Source organism: Hippichthys cyanospilos, chromosome 12 (assembly GCF_059441005.1).
Source record: "Hippichthys cyanospilos isolate Australia breed blue-spotted pipefish chromosome 12, RoL_Hcya_1.0, whole genome shotgun sequence".
Taxonomy (NCBI): Eukaryota; Metazoa; Chordata; class Actinopteri; order Syngnathiformes; family Syngnathidae; genus Hippichthys; species Hippichthys cyanospilos.
The window spans coordinates 16,096,542-16,117,220 of record NC_142380.1 but is presented as its reverse complement, the minus strand read 5'-3'; the positions used below and the strand labels follow the sequence as shown (position 1 = coordinate 16,117,220).

The 20,679-nt window shown below is 37.6% G+C and overlaps 1 protein-coding gene across 6 annotated transcripts in view; it reads right to left on the bottom strand.

Moving 5' to 3' along the window:
* ctnnd2b (catenin (cadherin-associated protein), delta 2b) overlaps positions 1 to 20,679 on the bottom strand; it is a 157,080-nt gene that overhangs the window by 95,997 nt on the left and 40,404 nt on the right. For all 6 annotated transcript variants that reach the window (XM_088429149.1, XM_088429151.1, XM_088429153.1 and 3 more), the window contains exon 3: positions 7,229 to 7,341. In XM_088429149.1, coding sequence (XP_088285275.1) covers positions 7,229 to 7,341 — 113 coding nt within the window. The remainder of the gene's footprint in view (positions 1 to 7,228; positions 7,342 to 20,679) is intronic.

Sequence of the window (20,679 nt, the reverse complement as noted above, 5' to 3'; positions counted from 1 at the left end):
ATTGGCTGAAAATATATTTCAGAGGGGGTACATCACTGAAAAAAGGCTAAGAACGATAGCCTTACTTGAGAAATAATAATGAATAATTTCAGACTGGATTGACAGGTTAGTCCGGGGTTTGGCACACCTGTTCCTAGAAACACGTTATTGATGTCTCTCGCCTACATCACACCGAATTCAAATAACCAGCTCATCTGCAAGCTCTGCAGAAGCCTGATAACAATCCTGATCATTTGAATCGGGTGTGTTATAGAAAGGGGACATCGAATACATGCAGGATTGTGGCTTTCTTGGATCAGAACACTAAAAAACGCACCATACTGTTTAAATAATTTAAGAAGAAGTTTCTGGGAGAAAAGAATTGCAATTTAACCACTCAAGGTCACAGAGACTATGTCTCTCAAGGTGAGGTACAAGTCAAAATTTGAACATCTTGGAACGGGGCAGCTGCTTGAGGGAACAAAAAGTAAACTGAATAAACCTGATAATGTTCAGTATTTATCAATACTGCTATTTATGTTAGCAAAACAACAGAAAAACTGGAGTGGGTCACTAATTTCTTAAAAAATTACATAATTCTTGTTTGTGTCCAACTTGTATTTTTAGCTTGAATTTCTCTGTCAGAATAGCCCACTAGAGTATCAGGTTGAATGTGAACTGCCTTCCACCGAGATATTTTTCTTGGGGATGCACCAAAATCAGATAAAAATAAATCTTTTGCAAATGAGTTTTCAAACGCAATGTAGTCTATCATGAGAGCTCATCAGGTGTGCTGCTGGAAATGCTCAAATTTCACTTAATTGGTCCATTAATTACAGTGGCGGTTTGTGCATTTCAGACTTAGGCCTTCAGCGGTGTCCTACTTACTCCAACTCAAATAAATACCATAATTTATGACACCACAGCTGGAGATTATGTACACAATACATTAATCGTATACAACACAGGATATTTCTAAGAGCATTTTACATCAACCAGCATCAGCAATTAAGACTCATCACTACACGTGATATGTGATATACATGAATTGAATATGAACAAAATAAAATGACAAAAACATTACAAATGAAAAATTAAATACAATTCTTGGATTCAACGAAATGGCTCTAGCCCAAAACACTTATTTCCACAATTTTTCTTTGTTTCCTTTGACGTATTTCTCTCCTTCAGCCATTGTGAGTTAAAAAAGCGAGTGGGTATATTTGTTTTTATTTTTGTTTGTTTTAAGTCACGGGGACTGGCTCTGGTGTAGGCTACACTTTTAATGCAGATCAGTCAAGCTACACCATGGAACTTGGTTAATCTGCGTAGCACCAATCCATCCAATCACAGGGCGCATGTATGTTCATGTCAAATTCACCATGAGGCTTTCTACCTGTCATCAACTCGTGATCTAATTGGCTATGCACATGTATGTTCATGTCACTTTCAACATGAGGCCTTCTAGGCCTTCCAACTCGTGATCTGATCGCAACTACATATATATATATATATATATATATATATATATATATATATATATATATATATATATATATATATACACACACACACATGTTTAGAAAAAATACATTTACAATAAAATTGACTTTTATTATAATCATGATAATGATGTCAGGTTATGTTAGGCCTGAAGGGAAGGGCTTGCTGGCCTTAAAGGTCCACCACTGATTAATTATAATTAATTTACCATAAATGAAGTATATTTGTTCGTTTGCTAATACCTGTGATGATTTATATCTACTGTACCTATTATTATGTGCAGTGATATCACAAGTAAGCAATGGAAAAACTATGACAGCCCTATTTTGTTGTGAATTAGCAACTTAAGGCAACAAAATATTCCCATGCATGCTGCTATTTGAGATCATTGGGCCTTAAGGTCTTTTCGGGTTCGGTTTAGGGTTATATCATACTGCTCTATATTGCTGCGGCTGTTTTTCAAACAGAAATCTTCATGAAAAAAAAATGAAGGAGCCAAATGTGTGGAGCAGCTAGTCATTCATTGATCAGTCCCAGCAAGACCATCCTGACACTCTTTGTTGGTTCACTTCTCAAGTTGACGCGAGAATTACAATGCTGATGAAAGAGTAATTAGTCAAAGACGGAGCATTCCTTTTCACTTAAGTGAATCAAAGTGAGAATAACTGAGTGCCATTATGTATGTGTGTGATTGAAAGATACTTAGCCAATGGCTTTTTAAACTACGTAATAGGCTAAGCACTATAACCATTTTTATGTTGGAAAGAAATGGAATGTGTGAAATTTTCATTAGAGAATCATTGTGCACATAAGTTCCAGGTCCGATGCAAATGATAAAACACCAAGTTCACTTCATGAGAATTTAGCCCTCATCAAAGCAAAAAAGCCTTGAATGAACACAATGCAATCCAATGAAAGCTGCAAAGAGGCTGATTAACTCACGCTGCACGTAAGCAGAATGGAGAGGTAAAAATCACAATGTTGGTCTTCATCGCTGAAGTAATGGACTTTACAGCCTATATTCCTCTGCCCCAGTTAGTATCATTGCTTGTGTTTGCACGCATCTTTTCAACAAACAGCAAAAGGCCATTTGTGTTTTGAAGATCCTTTTGATTCTGTCTTCCGCGATGTACTGTCTGTTTTAACCAACAAAAAACATTAAACAAATAAAATGGTAGGCCCACTACAAATAATTTTGAAAAAAAATAGTTGTACAATATTTAAACATTAAAACAACATCCTGGGCCTCAACATTTACACAGACGTCCTGTGACAATCAGATACTAAGATTCAAGATTCAATAGTTTTATTCTCACATGCATAGCAATACCACCCAATGAGCAGACTACATTCCATAATCGAGCAAATAATAAAGTAGGCTATTAAACGAAAACAAACAAACAAACAAAAACAGTAATGGACAATAAGGGCAGTATTAATGATCGACTAGCAAATTAGTTTTTAGTTTTAGTTGTATTCTCACATGCATAGCAATACCACCCAATGAGCAGACTACATTCCATAATCAAGCATATAATAAAATAGGCAATAAAACGAAACAAACAAAAAAAAAAAGTAATGGACAATAAGGGCGGTAATAATAATCGACTAGCAAATGAACAGACTTATATTCAGAGCATATAATGGAGTAGATGGAGTGGAAGAAACTGTATACATATGGGGCAAAATATCACGTAGTGTAAAAAGCTGCACTGTGCAAGGTTTGTAAGGTGCATGTGTGCAAGCGGTAAAGTGACTGGTGATGAGGCAGATTAGTGCCTCACACAGTCCATCCCTCCGTTCATCATGATTTATCATCGTTTATCATCCATCCAGCCAGCCATCGTAACCGCTTATCCTCATCCAACATGATTCATCCACAATCAATAAATTGGCTATACTAAGTGGTTATGTCCCTAACGTAATGCTTTTTTACTTCAATATTTCTTCTGTCGTTAGCTCGTTATTAACTTAGTTTTACTGTTTGATTGTGTGCTCTGAGGGACACCTCTAAATAAATAGTAAATTAATTTTGATTAATGTGAGCCAACGTGACAGGTAGTGTGGATATGACGTTTGGCTAATTAATGGAAATGTGTAGATTTACTAATGTATCAATTTATTTCAAATTCAGTAACCCCTTGTTTATCGCAGTTAATGGGGACCGGAATACCCCCAATGATAAGTGAAAAACTGTGACGTAGCGTCCAATGAGGGCTTAATTGTAAACTCCTCCAGCTCCAATTCATGCTCTTGGTCGATGGTTGCCCCCGAGAGCTGTGCTTTCTCATGAAACTTATAAACTGTGAGGGATACGCGGGGAGGAGAAGCTAGACAGCGGTAGCCACGAAAGTGAGCATTGTTAATGTGTTACCTACATTTCTTTTGGAATATATTGGAATTTCAAATATAAACTCTAATAGTTATCATGTTTGGTCAGCTACAAGCTTCACTCTATTTAGACTTCCAGGTGTTGCTAATATAACCGCAGCTCTCCATTAGACTACAGCCAAAGGGCTGAGAAGGGAAGGGATAACAGTACAGTTACGGTAAAAGGTTTAATTATTTCAGATTTAAGTGAATATACTGTACGTACTGCAGTAGTTGGACATCTGAGGAGCGCCTGTGGCAAGTGCATCTATAGTTAACTTGACTGCTTGGCATGCTGGAAACCTTCACAGCACGTCTCTCCACAATATAGCTTTTTTTTTAATGAAAAAACATCGGCAATGCTTTAAGGGCTTTATAAGAGAGGCGAGAAACAGCGAGGGATCACTGTACATATTTGTGGGGGTAAAAAGAAGCTATCATTACAGTCATACAGGTTGGTAAGTGCTGCAACAAATACATATCAGTGGTCCCCAACCACCGGTCCGTGGATCAACTTGTACCGTGCCGCGTAAGCTGTACCCGAAATAATGTTTCCGAAATTATTAAGCTTAACAGTTCCTACGTTTGTGCTTGATACAGTGGGCCCCCGGGTTACGAACTTAATCCGTTCAGCGGCTACGCTCGTATCTCGAATTGCTCGTATAGCGGGGCAATCCAAACCCATGTTAATTCGTGAGTGCGTGCAACGCGCGCAGAAGCCTTAGGTAAAACCATCACGCTGTATATATAAATTAATATTAAGTGACATAATCTACTGTACAGTTGCATTAAATAACAAATACAAAGGATAAATGACTTTTATCTTTGGAAAGACGTGACTTGTGCTGAGATAAGCAGAGATGAGCAGAGATGAATGCTCTAAGTCAATACGGTAAATCAGATATGCTATTGGTCTTACAGTGTCAAAGTAACTTTTTCAGTCAGGGTTTTCTCTACTTCCTTCCATCCCAACCAGCTGTGCCATCAAGCTAGATAAAGGCGTTCGGCCAATAGCATATCGGCACTTCTGTGATTGACGTGTGACACCGGCCAATAGCATCTCCGTGAGTGAGACCGGGTGACCTTAATCGACCAATAGCATATTGGCGTCTCCTTGACTGACTGATAATTATTTGCACTTTTTTTTTAAACGGTTGGAATGTATTGACATCTTATTGATTAAAACACATTTAAATCTGTGACGATTTTTTGTCCTGCAATCTGCACACTTAATTTCATGTCAACTGTTTTTCCCGACGTGAATTGAGCACGGTGGAAGCGGAGAGGTGGTTGTGTGTGTTGCATTTACTAGGCAGCACACTTATGGCTTGTTCGAGCGTCAGTTCACCTTTGGTTACAACTCACAAAATTGCAACAATGACGCTGTCCCAATGCATATCGGGTGATCGCCGACTAACCTGACATGCAATCTTGTCTAGCAACCATTATATGGCGCTGTATCATCACCCGTAATAGGGTGCAGAGATTAACCTCTTGAGTTAATACGGCAACGCATATAGGCTATTGGTCTTACAGTGTTACAGTAACTCTTTCAGTCATGGTGCAAATCACGGAGATACTAAAACATCATCCTCTTATTTCTTCCTTTACCGCTGCTAGTAATTTTAGAAGCTATGTCTAACAGATAAAGTTTGCAAAGTCTTCAAAACATTCCGTTTTTCACTCATTTTGTCTACTTCCTTCCATCCTGTCCCATCAAGCTAGATAAAGGCGTTCGGCCAATAGCATATCGGCATTTCTGTGATTGACGTGTGACGCCGGCCAATAGCATCTCCGTGAGTGAGACCGGGTGACCTTAATCGTCTCCTTGACTGACTGATAATTATTCGCACTTTTTTTAAAACGGTTGGAATGTATTGACAATTAATTAAAAAAAAAACACACATTTAAACCAATGACAATTCTTTGTCCTGCAATCGGCACATTTAATTTCATGTCAGCTGTTTTTCCCTTTAGCTGTACAAACACTACACTTAAATGGTAATATATTTAGACACCGTGAGTGAGACAGTCAGTGTGAGATTCTAAGACCAATAGCGTTCACGTCACCGCCATAAGTATCTATTAATGATTGTAGATGACGCAACTGTTGATTATATTGACGCAGTTAGGCGAGAACATTTCTACATACTCAATGGCTGGTTTGACGGAATGCTCGCAAGACGAGAGGTTTGCTCGTAAGCGGAGGACAAAATTCTCCCTGATCCACGCTCGTAAGGCGTAATGTTCGCAAATCAGGATGCTCGTAAGCAGGGGGCTGACTGTATTTTTTTTTTGGCGCCACTTTTGGCCACTGTTGGTATTACATACATAGTGAGAAGGATGATGTGTTTTTTAGAGCAGCCAGCTACAGCAGCAGGTCCGTGGTGATAAAAAGGTTGGGGACCGCTGAGCTATATGAAATGAAACAGCTTCAGTTTATTTAATTGTGGTAAAACCAGTAAGATTGTGAGGGGGAAAATGGGTTTATGCATCATTGAAATTGTTATGAGGTATTTTTAGAGAATCACAAAAAGCATAAGAACTAACTGTCAGAGAAAAACATACATTTTCAAAACCACATTTCTTGTTCATGGTAACAGATATCTGGAGCCTATCCCACCTTATTTCTCAGTGCACATATAAAAACATGTTACTTTCACACCCACATTCACACTGCCACTGAGTGAGAAATGAACCCAGTCTTTGAGCACACAAGTCAGACGAGTTAACCACAACACCAGTTGTATACAAATGAACGTTATGACATTAGTTAAGAATTGGAAGCCATTGGCCCAGCCATAAAATATATTTTTCTTGCAACTTCACGTATCAGTAACATAAAATATGTGTGTAAATGTAGCTTACATGAGAACAGGTTGCCAACTGAGATGATGTCCAATTCAAACCCGGTGATTTAATTACCATTGATAATACGGTTAGGTTTCAAAACATGTAATGGCCTATATACTATGGGTTGTGCATATTGATTTATCATATTCTTGAGAGGCAGGGTCAGCCACAGATATTCTATTAGAACATCGCCAACAATTCATATCAAAGTTTGTGATATGTGCATGGTAGAATTGGACAGCTGGAAGTGTAAGCCCATGACTATGTTTTTTTTTTTTTTTTTTTTGAGGGATTAATTCTGGACATGAATCAAACAGGGATGCTTTAATATAACCCACGGGAATTCCAGTCACCTGCATGAGCATAGCTGATATCCAAGCATGTTCATAAAAGAGGATCTGATGGATCTGATGTGACACACATACACGCACATAACGGCATACACGACACAAGCATGCACACACACATACATTTATAAACACACACAAACATGCACACGCACATTCACACACTATCCACACACCTGATGCTCGTCATGCTTCCAGCTTCAGAGCCAAGCTTGCATCTCTCCAGCTGACTGGCAACAATCTGTCGTTCTGCTTCCAGCTCCCTGGTGAGACGTTCAAACTGCAACTCCTAGAGTGAAAGAAGGAGATGGAGTGTCAAATTTGTTCTATTTACGCCGGGACTAAATTTTAATTTGGATCCATCGTTCATCACACATTTATAATGGTTGTGAAATAGATTTCCATCTGGTGAGGTAACCGTATTATAACCACTTTTGTGATAATATGAGATAAATTGACAAAACTCTTATCCATCCTCCCATCTATGTATGTATTCGTCAATATTTTAGTTTTGATAATGCATGTGAAATGCATTCTTTTTTCTGTCTGAGTTGGAAATTTCTTACCGCAATTGAATGCATCATACGTCTCTCACAAATATTAGCAGCTAGCAGAGACTTGTGTTGTACCATTTGATGGCAGTGTAATTGACTAATGGTTTCAAGTGTCCTTGTGCCTTCTGCAACTTCTAACTTAGGTTGGTTTGAAGTAAATATAATGCGCCAAGAAAAAAAATTAAAAGTAGAACGAATGTAATTGTAACAATGACTTAATGTGCAGATAATGGCCAGCTATAACTTGGCTAAGCTATTTTGATGAGCGAATTCCTTCCCATTGTATGTATGGCAGAATTTCTAGAGCAACATGGAGTAAATGAAGCTGTTGTGGGAGGTATGCCGTCAAAAACAAGGCAGGCTGAATCATTTGAACAAGAAGCACCCAAGGCATTTTAGAGCATAGTCATAGCATAGCATTATTATATAGCATAGCATTATTGAGGGGTACATTTTTTAACACTTCACTGATTTTTTTTTTCCTGCATTTGTCATGTTATTGAATGTTGTTGAATTTGCTGTCTCTGTCTATATGAATAAAATTGCCATATAAAATGTTAAACCTATCTATCCATTTGTTGTCCTCACGTGGGGCTTGCAGGTGCCTATCACAGCTGCCTTTGGTCAGCAGGTGGGATCAATCCTGAACTGGTTGCCAGCCAATCGCAGGGCATACAGAGACAAATCACCATTCACACTCACAAACCTAAAGGGGCAATTTGGGGTGCCCAAACAGTACCTACCATGCATGTTTTAAGGACTTTTTGTAAGGAAACCAGAGTACCTGGAGAAAAGCAACATAGGCACAGGGAGGACATGCAAACTCCACACATACAATCAATATAAAGCCAGCAATTTCAAAAGAATAAAGTAAAGTCATTTGTGCCAAGCTTGAATGGTTAACAGTCCAGAAAAATAAAGCACATACTGGTCAGTTACATAAAAACAGATTCGGGACCACAGTTTTTCTCATTATTATGTGGGTCTGAGAAAACTGTGAAGGTGGCAAACTTTCTCAAGCTCCTCATTCAAAATCAAGAGAATATTTTGTTTTTACAAACTGAGTTTGTCTCTTGCTAGTACCCAAATTCTACTGGCTTAGAATGATGTGTTTAAGGCTGAAACCAACAGCCCGCCAACAGCTGATTATGATGTTAATGTCAGATGCTGAAATCGTTATGGCCAATTTAACGTAACCAATTTCACCAAATTATGCAAAACACTAACTGGTTGTCAAAATCCGCTAAAGAGCATGCCATGCCTGCAGTGTGGTTTACTGGTGGAAATCCACATAATTACATCATGTAATGTGTACAGAACTCATCTTTACAATGACATTTAAAAATAGAGACAAGATTTACCCTTTGATGTGTATTTACTGTATTTACATTTTAAATACACATGATAGTGGTGTGTGCACTCATGAAATTTAATGGTATCCAAGCAAAGGACTTTTCCAAGTGTATAATACATTGGCTTTGATTAATTTATATGTAATGTTTTTTCCAATAAGTTGTCCTTCAATATGAGTGTGTTCAAAAAGTTCCACACCCACAAGCTCCATCAATTCACATTTACTCATTTGTGAACATTTCCAATGTACCCAGACACATCATAAACTGCCATACATAAAAAAATAATCCTATTAAGGGGGGGTCTGTGAAATAATTTGGGTGTTTTTATTTTTAGTTTATCTTTGAACAATCACAGAGTTGTGCCTTGTTTGGCTTAGACTTTGTTTTTTGTCGCCACCTTAGGCCGCTGTTGATAGTGCATTTTGTGGTGGAGAAGTTGTGGTGCAGTTGCTGTCGGTGCACACGAGTTGTTCCTTCTCTCTGTGAGATCTGGCCCACGAGTTGTTTGTTACTCCAACTTCTGACTATAGATAACATGCTATAGCTATTGCTAGTTTTTGTCTTCAGCATGTTATATAGTGTTGCCTTTTGCTTTTCCTTTGGTAAATGTTAGCATATGCAAATGTTTTGCATTGATAATCATACTCGTTTGCATCTAATTAACAATTGATACTGAAATGAATTTCATTTTGCTGCTGTTATTTCTTTCAGTCTTCTTTGCTACTTAATATAACAATGATACGCCGGACTACAACATAATGTTAACTATTTATTAGTATAGCATGTAGTTGTAACAAAAAGCGGTGCAACACAACCCAGACCCCGGGTTACCTATCATTCATTGCGTGACAAACTACGCTCAAAATACACCACATCTGCAATTGGCTGGCAACAAGTTCAAGTTGTGCCCCACCTACTGGCCAAAGCCAGCCAGGATAGGCCCCAGCAAGCCTGCAACCCTGGTGAGGATAAGTGGCTCTAGAAAATGGATGGATGGATGGAATATTGTCTGTAATTCAGTTATGTGATTGGTTTAATTTGTGCAATTTGTGTACATCTCTCGCTCTCTCTCTCTCTCTCTCTCTATATATATATATATATATATATACAGTCGAACCTCTACATAGTGAACTTCAAGGGTCCGAGGAGAGAAGTTCACTATGAAGAGAGATTCACTTTATAGAGGTTTTCCTAAAATGTTCAGAATTCATTGATGAAATATGTGAATAATTTTTTAATAAATATGTAAATAATTTTATATACGTTTTTTTTAAAAATAAATATGTAAATAAATGTACATTAAACAACTTAAGTTGTTTAAACACTAAAATCTAATGCGGTAAAACTAATGTAAAAACATTTTACATTGAACAAAACTCTTTATTATTATTCAACAATAGTTAATGAATACAGTATATGATCATAATAAAACATGATCAGTGCATGTCATCAGCGCGGAGAAAGTAACTGTCAATACGAGGTTGCACGGTATGCCTCCACTCGCACACTTCCGAATTATGTCGCACTTCTCCTCCAACGACAAAGGCTTTCGCTTCCGACTTATAGATCTAGCATCCATACTTTTCACGGCAGATTCCGACATCTTAGAATTTTCGGAGGGATGACCAGCGGAGAAACGCGTGCGCAGTGGACGGCGGACGAAGTGAAAATGCAAGAGAAAGTCGCGGCGCGCGAGAGCGGCTAGGCAGGGAGGAAATCCCGACAGTGCGCCCAATTTTACAACTTCACAATTTTCGATAAGTTCAGATATTCACAATATAGAGGTAGATGCTGTCAAGGGACTGACTAATAGCATCACTATGAAGAGATTATTCACTATGTGGAGTTTCACTATGAGGAGGTTTTACATACACGTCAAATATAGCTGTTTTGCAAGGGACCGTAAAGATTCGTTCACTATGAAGAGAGATTCACTTTGTAGAGGTTCACTATATAGAGGTTCGACTGTATATATATATATATATATATATATATATATATATATATATATATTCAACATTCAACATGAGGCCTTCTAGGCCTTCCAACTCATGATCTGATCGCAACTATATATATATATATATATATATATATATATATATATATATATATATATATATATATATATATATATATATATTTGTGCTCATTTTATTCTATATTAAATTATGAAAGTATTGACGACTCTTTGATAACGCAATCAATTCAACCAATATCATGTATTTTTCAAAAAGGTTTTAATTTTTAAATTTGTCAAAATGTGGTTCATGTCTACAATTGCTTGCTAACGAGGCGTGGAAGCCAGCAAAGCTAAAGCGCAATTTTGTTTTACATTGCTGTTTTTGACTAAATAATTGGCACCAACCTTTTTGGGGGGGAACTTGACCCGGTTTGTAATGAGAAGCGTGCCATTTGTAATTTTTATTTTCTAAACTTTGATATGGCTGAAAAAGTAACAAATGTACTTGTTTCTCAAACAACTTTCATTTTCTCTAAAGTTTAAACTCAACTGTTGTTTTCCTCCTTACCAGACAGTGAGAGACTAAAGAATGTTAAAATTCAAAAATAAAATGTAAATAAAATTTCTTGTTGTAAAATTGAATATGTTGCTGAATTAAAACTGTACTGATGCTTGTCTTAAAGGATTTTTTTATTTGTTTGTTTTTGTTTTGTTTCCATGAACATTTGCAATGAGGGTCCTTAGAAAATGTGCTTTTCTTGACTCCAAAACTTTGAGAACTCCTGCTTTATGAATACAAATCTTTTGGTTTAAAAAAAAAAAATCTAAAAAGTTTCAAGCCTGTACAATATTTACTTGTATAGAACTACAAATATATAGTAATATGACTAATATAGTAATATGAATGCATATATTGTGTGGCTAAAAAAAACAAAACACACAATGAACACATATATTTTTTTGCTCCGTCTGAGAATATTGGTTAACGGGATAATGATGAATTATTAACCCTTTGGGAGAAAGGCACCTGAGGCAGCTCTATTCTCTCTTCCATATTGATAGAATATGATTCTACAAAAATGCTGGAGTCTATAATGTAACTCATTCATGGCCCACTTTCTCTGCAATCGCGAGTCTTATTTTTAGTAGCAAGTGCACACACATGTGCATACATACACATTTAAGGCAGCGTTAGCATTCATATATAAACACAGTAAAAAGAGGAGAAGGGGTTTTAATAATGTTAATGTTGCATGAAGTTGCCCTTGAGGAACACAAGATGATGTTTTGCTGCAGATACCATGTCTGTTATGCTGCGCAGTTGTAAAGAGGAAAATGTGATTACTGTAAAGCAGACTTGATGTTAACACGCTACATAGACCACACACATGAATGGGCATACGCACTGCTTACCAGGAAGGGCGACATGTGGCCTCTTCCCTCTTGATAGCTTTAAAATGATGATACATGAACATGTTTACACAACACTGGAAAAGGAAATCATACTGCAAAGCATCTACTTAACAGATACCGTCCAAGTTGTGTTCAGAAAATGAAAATGACACTATTTAGGATATCAATGTCATGCAACTATTGCATGAATAAGCATTAAAGCAGGTGCCAAAATCAACTTCAAAACGGCACCAATGCTGTGAGAAAGTTTGAAGACATTCCATCATATGTAGTTAAAACTCACAATCCACCCGCATGCAACCTAATTGCATCTTATAAACAAATGGATGAAAGAAAACAGCTTGCTTCCTCCTCTGTGATCTGACACTAATATTAGCATCCACATTAATTGTTGCTTAGAACATTAAAAAGCACCTACTTGAGTAAAGCGAAACCACAGCTGATGAATGAAAAGATGAAAGTCCTTCTGTTTTTGTCGACAGCAAAAGTACCAGGCGACTGAAAGGTTAAGCTGAGATGACTAACTGCATGGATGGCGACAATTCTGTTGGAAGAGTTTTTTTTTTTTTTTGAAAAGCCCAAACAAAAGGCACTGCTCCCTCCATTCCTCATTTCCCCCCCTGCCTCTCAGTCTCTGCTGCCTCCAAAGGAAGGCCTTAACATGCAGACACCTGTTACTGCAGGCTGAGGAACACCATGAAAATTTCAAGGGAAAATAAGAGAAGAACAGTTTGAAACTAAAGCCAGGAGGCAGAAGCCCAGCCAGTGAGTCAACATACCTTCACATGGACCATGCTTCATAGAGCAGACCAGTCCCGCTTTTCTCTTTGCTCCCCTCTGGCCAAAAACATTTCCTCCACTACCTCCATACATCCATCTGTGTCGGGTCGAGACACAGCCAGGAAGAAAGAGAGAAAAGGCCAAAAGAGATAGACAGAGGGGGAGACAGACTACAAGTGTCACTTGAGCCTTCTCCGCATTCTCCATGTCTCTTTATCGCTCCCTCCATGGGGGCTATGGACACGCACACACACACACGCACACACGCATACACACACAGTGTTCAGTGAGGCACAAAGGTCCCCATGGCAACGGAGCATTTAGTAGCCCAGCGGCATTATTCATGCAACATTGCATCACAATGGGCCCTCCCACTGGTACACCCTGCAAAAAAGCCCACTACTCACCAGGCCACCCCCCTTCTCTCTCCCTCTCTCTCTCTCTCTCTCTCTGTCTCTCTCTCTCTCTCTCTCTCTCTCTCTCTCTCTCGCTTTCTCTCTCTCCATCTCTCTCTCATCATATATACAGCCCTCCTCCACCGAAAAGTGAGGTGGGGCTTGAGCAAGAAGGTGAGGCAAGATGGAAACTGAGCAACATGTAAAAGAAAGGCGAGGCCTCTTCGAATGTCAGCCCTCCTAACCTCTATCCATCCACCCTTTTTCTTCGCTGCTTATTCTCATGAGGTTTGCGGTAGTAGGTGGGGTACACCCTGAACTTATTACTAGCCAATTGCAATAGAGATGGACAATTATTCGCACTGGCAATCGCGGTTTCCTTTAGCACATAAGGAAGGACAGCACTGTTCTAAATGACTTTCACTTTCTGTCCGATCGCTTCTTTTCTTGAAAGAAAAATAGAAGAAAAAAAAACGGTAACAAGCATGTGGTCCTGAGCTGCTGTCAGCAGCAACTCATGCTCGTGCCCAATAACAACTGACTCTCATTCGCAGGCTTCCTCGTGCCTGACAACATGAATGTTACAAGAAACAAATATTCTCACTTTTACAGGCAATGCCAAGATCAGCACTGCAACTTACAAGTGCAATTGACCAGTTGCCACGCTTGTGCTATTTGCAGTTGCATATAGCTTGTTGATCACTTCAGTGACAGAAAGTGGAACATTCATATTAGGATCTATCTTTGTCGTGCTACTGCTCAGCGCAGGTAAAATCCTTCACAAGAGCGTCACAATGGGTGGGGGTCACAGCCTGGGTCATTACCAGGCATTAGGCTTTGCTTGGTGATGTATTATAAACAGTCCAACTTGTATTTTTTTTTAATTTACTTCATTTACAGCTCAGCAATTACCACATAATGTGTTTGACATGATGTCTTGACTTTTTTTCTTCGTGAGTTTTTTTTAACATCTTCTGTTGTGTATATCATTATGTGTGTGCCATCCAGTGTCCAAAATGAGACACTACGGCACCATTTTATTCTATGCAATTTTTTGCAGTTGACCGCACTCCTTACAAAGAAGTTGTACAACCACATATTTTGATTGGGGCATGTTCCTTCCTCTGAATAGTGTATTATTGTATTTATTTGGTTATTTATTTTTAGTTCATTCTATTATGTGTTCTACACAAAAAATGTATGATACAAACAAATGAAAAAAATCTTTAAAAAATTCCATTAATTCCTTGAAACTTAAGGAAAAATGCTATATTGTGATACATAGGGGACCAAACAGATAGTTATGTATTACATTTTCAAATATTTAAAATACCAGTACTTTTCAGTATGATAGTTATAGTTGATCCCGCTGTTCACAAGAAATTGGGACCAGGTCAGCACGTCAAGCAAAAATCTACATATAATTGGCACTGTTTTTAAAACTTGACCTGTCCAGTCCATTTAAAGATGGATATTCCTCCATGCAGCTCCGGAGCTAAAACGACTTTGTCAGCTTTGATCTATACTCTGTAAAATGTTTCTCCAACAGTCCAAAAAAACACACAGAAATACTTCCCTGAAGGTTTTTTTTCACAAAGTGTTAGATTGCCCATCAAATTATGGAAGGAGGTCGGTCTTTTGTGCTTTGAACATATTTTTAATTGATGATAGTGAAACTATGATGTTGGCTGAATGCTTATACAAAGGCTGTACGCATCAACATCTCTCATTTGCATTTTTTGAATTGAATACTTATTAGGATCATTAGATAATTAACTAATGCAAATCCATGTTGTCTTCATGTGTTTTCATAATATGACAGTCATTTTGCCACTTATGCATCCCATACGCAATTGTGTTAGGAGGTTCTGATTTTCTGAATGCCTTCTGTTATCCGTCAAATTTGTTATTTGGGGTATTTGTATTTCACATCTTTTGTTGATGGGTTTGAGCATTCTCCTGCACACCCATCCATAAAGGAATCCAAAAAGTTTGACTTTTTTTCAACATTTAAGAAAAAAAGAGAATTAAAGTTTGTTTCAGAAGGTTTCATCTATGTGTATTGTTCCGTGCTGTTTAAAAAACATTTCTTCCATATTTACACAGATGCAACAGTCACAGATCGGTTGATATTCCACCACAGCATTGTCATCTGCATATAAAAAGAAAGTGTATTACAGTCACCCTTTCATAACATTCAAAGTTTAGTGGTGAAGTGAAAACTAAAATGCTTTTTCATTCCATTTTAGTCAAGTCCTGTATTGAGTCAGCAATGCTTTGAAAACAATCCCTATAGAAGCCAATGCTGTTAATACGATCCTTAATTCACAATGACCTGAAAATGTTTCCAATATTCATGGCAGGCCATTAGCACAGTTGCTTTGCACAACCGCTTGTTACAAGCAGAAAGAGAAATGCAACAACACTGTGACACAACTGTGTTGTTTTGACTGGTCAGTGGACGCATACACCAAGTAAACAATTCTCATACATGTCCTTCATTTTTACAGACTGCCACTTTCAGCATTTAGGTGGAAATTATAGTGGTACATTTTTAATAATTCCCCTAAGTAACATAATTTTCAAGTGTTTCATAAAAAAAAACATTATTCCAAATTCAATGGAGTAACAATGTTCTTCAAATTAAGATATATATTTTTTTAGGATTGCAACTATTGCATTCAATTGCAACTACTTCTCCGTCATAAAGGCAAAGCTAAGACATCTCATCTTGGACACATCATTAAATGTAATGGATTTTCCCACCAAATTAGATTATGTTTCACAAAGCAAGATATTTAGCTAATGTAGTGTTATGACTCTTTCTTGGTGTGCTTTGGGCAATAAGTTACAATGTCTAAGTAATTCAGAATTTCTACAATGTACCCAGCTAGTTCAAAATGGTCACACTCTCCAGAAAGTAAATACAAAGATGCACGTTGGTATGCCCCAAAATAGTACATCATAAGAAAACTGTAAAAAAACAGAAAAACAAGTCAAATCCAGCTAGGCAAAAACATCCCTTACCATGATGCAGTAAGCCTGGTAATTAGAACCCATTGCCTTCCCAACGGGGGTCAGTTGCTCCTGAGAAGCTAGCCGCACCTCCTACTGAGTCAGACTAAAATACTGGCTTCTTTTTGTATTTGTTTATGTGACGTGTGCTGCCACACCAAATAATCCAGTCGTGACCAGCGAGCTAATACACAAGGCACATGCAAAGTGTGGGCCAACCTGGACTCAAATTTGTAGACGCCCATCTTATTTGACTGTTCGAATACAGGGACAGACCACATGTATTGTATCTGCCAATTTCCCATCAAACTATGTGGTTCAGGTTTATTATTATATTGATTGTACGGTAATTTCAAAACACTTGATTGATTGTACTGCTATGTGCCCAGTGTTGGAAGTTAGGCACTACAAAAGTGATGTAAATATTGTATTGCTCTGTGTTTTTGCTGTAACGTGGTACTGTAAGGTATTACAAACAAAATCTAGCTATATTTTACGCAGCACAAATGACAGTAACACACATTAAAATGTATTTTAATATATAGCCCAAAAGCGTTCCTAAACCCTTTAAATTTATAATATTAATTGAAGCAGATGATAACAAGAATGCAGTGCATTTGCTTTGACATGGCGCTGGTGTATTGTTTGTGTGCAGAGATCTTTGTTTAGCCCGTTTAATTTGTATATTTTATTTGACATTGACAGCAATCTGGACATCATTTACAAGTCTAAGGGAGCAGTAATACTTATTTTGAGCACGTAAGTTTAGTTTAAGGTAATTCGACTGGATATGTAAAGAGCTACATTTAGAATGACAAATCCATATTTCCAAGTATTTTTTGTAAGAGTAATGTAAAAGTAATGCAATGGTAGTGCAATGAATTAGAATTCAAATACTGTTATAATGTAATGTAACTAATGACTTTGAAATGACAGTAATAAGGAATAAATAATGCATTACAGTTTTGAAGTAACTTGCCCAACACTGCATGTGCCTAATTCTCTGTATTCATAAACATGCCTTCTATTTAATAGAAGATAGGAAATTGCAATGTTTAAGCAAATTAGCAAATAAAGCAATTCATATTGAAATAGTTTTATGCCTACTCGTCAAGCATGGAATAATTAAACAACAAAGTAAACCTTTTGTCATAAGTGTTTTATGCCCCTCCACCATTTGAATCCTTTTATGCGTGAGTCATTATATTACTAGGCAGCTGGATGAAGTTTTAAATCTACCCATACTGACTACAGCTGAGGTGGGCGTCGTCAATCCTTCAGTAATCTACTGTCAGCATTTCCGACTGGCCGTCATGGCCTCGGTCAGCTTGCATAAAGGTCTATGATTGTTATTATTATAATGATGAATAATAATATTTTTAATGTGCCTGCGTGAATTTCTACTGACTGCATTGAAGAAGTTTTACGGGATGCTCTTTGTGCCACGCAAAACAGTAAGACTGTAGGTCCTTTGGTGTGCGTATGTCATGGTGAGCGCAGCTTGGTAAGCAATTGAGCAATGAGTAAGTAAAGCAGCGACACAATTAGAATGCGTTAATGAACAGGTTCAACAATCAAGAGCTTGTCAACTGTCTGCGTTACTTATTATGGTGCTGCAGACCGATCTTATTACGGAAGGAACACAGACTGAGTGTCGCAGCCACCAGCCCAGCCTCCATTAAAGCAATTAGTCAAATACAATAAATGGATGGCTCATCAAGGATAGGCTGTACTGAGCAAAGATCCTTGTTATGTGCATGTACATCTAAGATGCAACTGTCCCTCCCTCTCTTTTTCTTCCAATGAAGAAAATGTGCCCTGTGGTGTCTGCACGGCATTTAGTTGTTTGGTAAAGAAGCAGTGGCACTTTGATGGCAAAAAAAAGACTTAATGTGTATGTAGTTATGATCGATGCTGTCCGAGCCACTGTTTTGGGATAAAACTTGTTTTGTACACGGGTCAATGACAAAGTTGTCCCTGAGGCAAAGGGAACGGAGCCAACGGATGAAGGTGGACCGCGACAGCGCGCAGGAAGTGATATTGGAGCGACATTGAATGAAGGAGAGCAAAACTTAAGAGCTGCAAGGGGGAGGACAGATTCAGGGAGATTTAGTGTTCTGTTGATCCCAGAGCTACTTAAATGTTCATCCCAACCAGACAGATTTGTCTTGTTTTCAGCGGACTGTGGTTGCAGAGCAATGTTTTAATTCTTTTTCTTTATCACCCCTCAGAACCCCTCCCCGCTTGTGCAACAATGCTAGAACAGGTTTTACGCATGGCGGTAAGCCATTACGAAATGAGGACATCCTCAACAGTCATCTGAAACTGGATTCAAATTAGCATAGCAATTGCTGCCATATCATATGCACAATATAGTTGTATTTCACACTGGTGGGCCCACAGGGCCAGCAAGGCCTTCTCTAATTGTTCTCATTCTCTGGTTACGCTCATTTCAATGTTGCAATTTTAGATTTGAGTTCCAGTCAGTATCCAATATCCAAATCAGCTAACTTGTGTTGCCAGGCTGGATGAAATCTGTCTGCGTCTTTCAGTCAGAATCAGTGTGAATGTCCGTGCACTGTAAGTGAACAGGCACACACACACACACACACACACACACACACACACACACACACACACACACACACACACATATATATATATATATATATATATATATATATATATATATATATATATATATATATATATATATATATATATATATACAGTAAAAATTAATTTAAAACCAAAATAACTTTTATTGTAGATATTATAATTATTATAGTTTGTTATAGATGTGATAATGTCAGGTTATATTAGGCCAGCAGTGAAGGCCTTGCTGGCTCTGACATCTCACCACTGGAATATACAATATATACAATGGAAAACATCAACCAAGTGATTGAAGTCTTCTTAAAGAAAGAAAGAAAAATGGATTTTGTTTTGAAATAAGTGTTTTTGTTGGATAGCCATTTTGTTGAATGCAAGCATTTTATTTAATTTTTCATTTATAATATGTTTTTGTAATATTATTTCGATCATATTCAATTAATGGATATTAAGTATCATGTGTAGTGAGTGATAAGTTTTAATTGCTGATGCAAGTTTATTGATGTTTCAATGCTCTGGAAAATAGCCTGTGATGTACATGATTAAGGTGATGCAACTCTCGGTAATACGTACAGTATGTTTGCTTCTGTATATGATTCTCCCAGGTGTGGTGTCATAAATGATGGTATTATGAGGGGTATTGTGTGTTTGAAACGCACGGACCACCGTGCGGACCACCATATGGCATAAGCTCCCACTTACAGTATGTGCAAAGAACTATAGCATAGTTTGATTGTACCTTTACTAACGGTTGCAGCAAGACGACGAGTGCAATAAAGTGTGTTGCACCGGATTACAAAGTTAAAAATCCAAAGCTATCCATCATTTAAACTTCAGTCATCTTGAGACATCGTTTCATGAAATAGTTATGATTTTGAAGAAGCAAAGTGATAATATTCGAATCCTGGTTTAGGGCTATATTACTGACTCATTCTCTTTCTTCATTGCCTGAAATGAAATAATCATCATTTTCCATTAGATGAAGACTCATCAAATATGAATGAATATATCTTTTCCTCTACAGTGTCTGCTTGGCATATTGCAACTTACTTGACTTCTTAGCTTAAGCCCGCAGTGCTGGGTTGTGTTTTGAGTGTTTGGTATAGAGCAAAGCATGTCCACTGAAACAGAATTTAGATCATCCATACTGAGGTTTTGCTGTTCACTAAAATGAAACTTACTCATGAATTTGTAGTGCCCTTTTGCTATAATAACTTAATACAATAGTAACTTGTTTTCACGGTCTTCTGATTTCAAAACTTGTTCATCAATCAATTTGTTGTGCATTTGTAAAAATATGAGATGAGAAACATTTATATGGTTTCAGTCGTAGCAAAGCCAAAATAGAGGGGTCTCATTTTATGTCATGTATATCATTATGTGAGTGTCCAATATCAGACACAACAGCATCATTTTATTCTGTTCAATTCTTTGCAGTTCAATACACTCTTTTTAAAGAAGTTGTACAACTGCTGATTTTGATTGATTTTTATTTCTCTGGATAATGTTTTGTTGCATTTATTTGTTTATTTATTTTTAGTT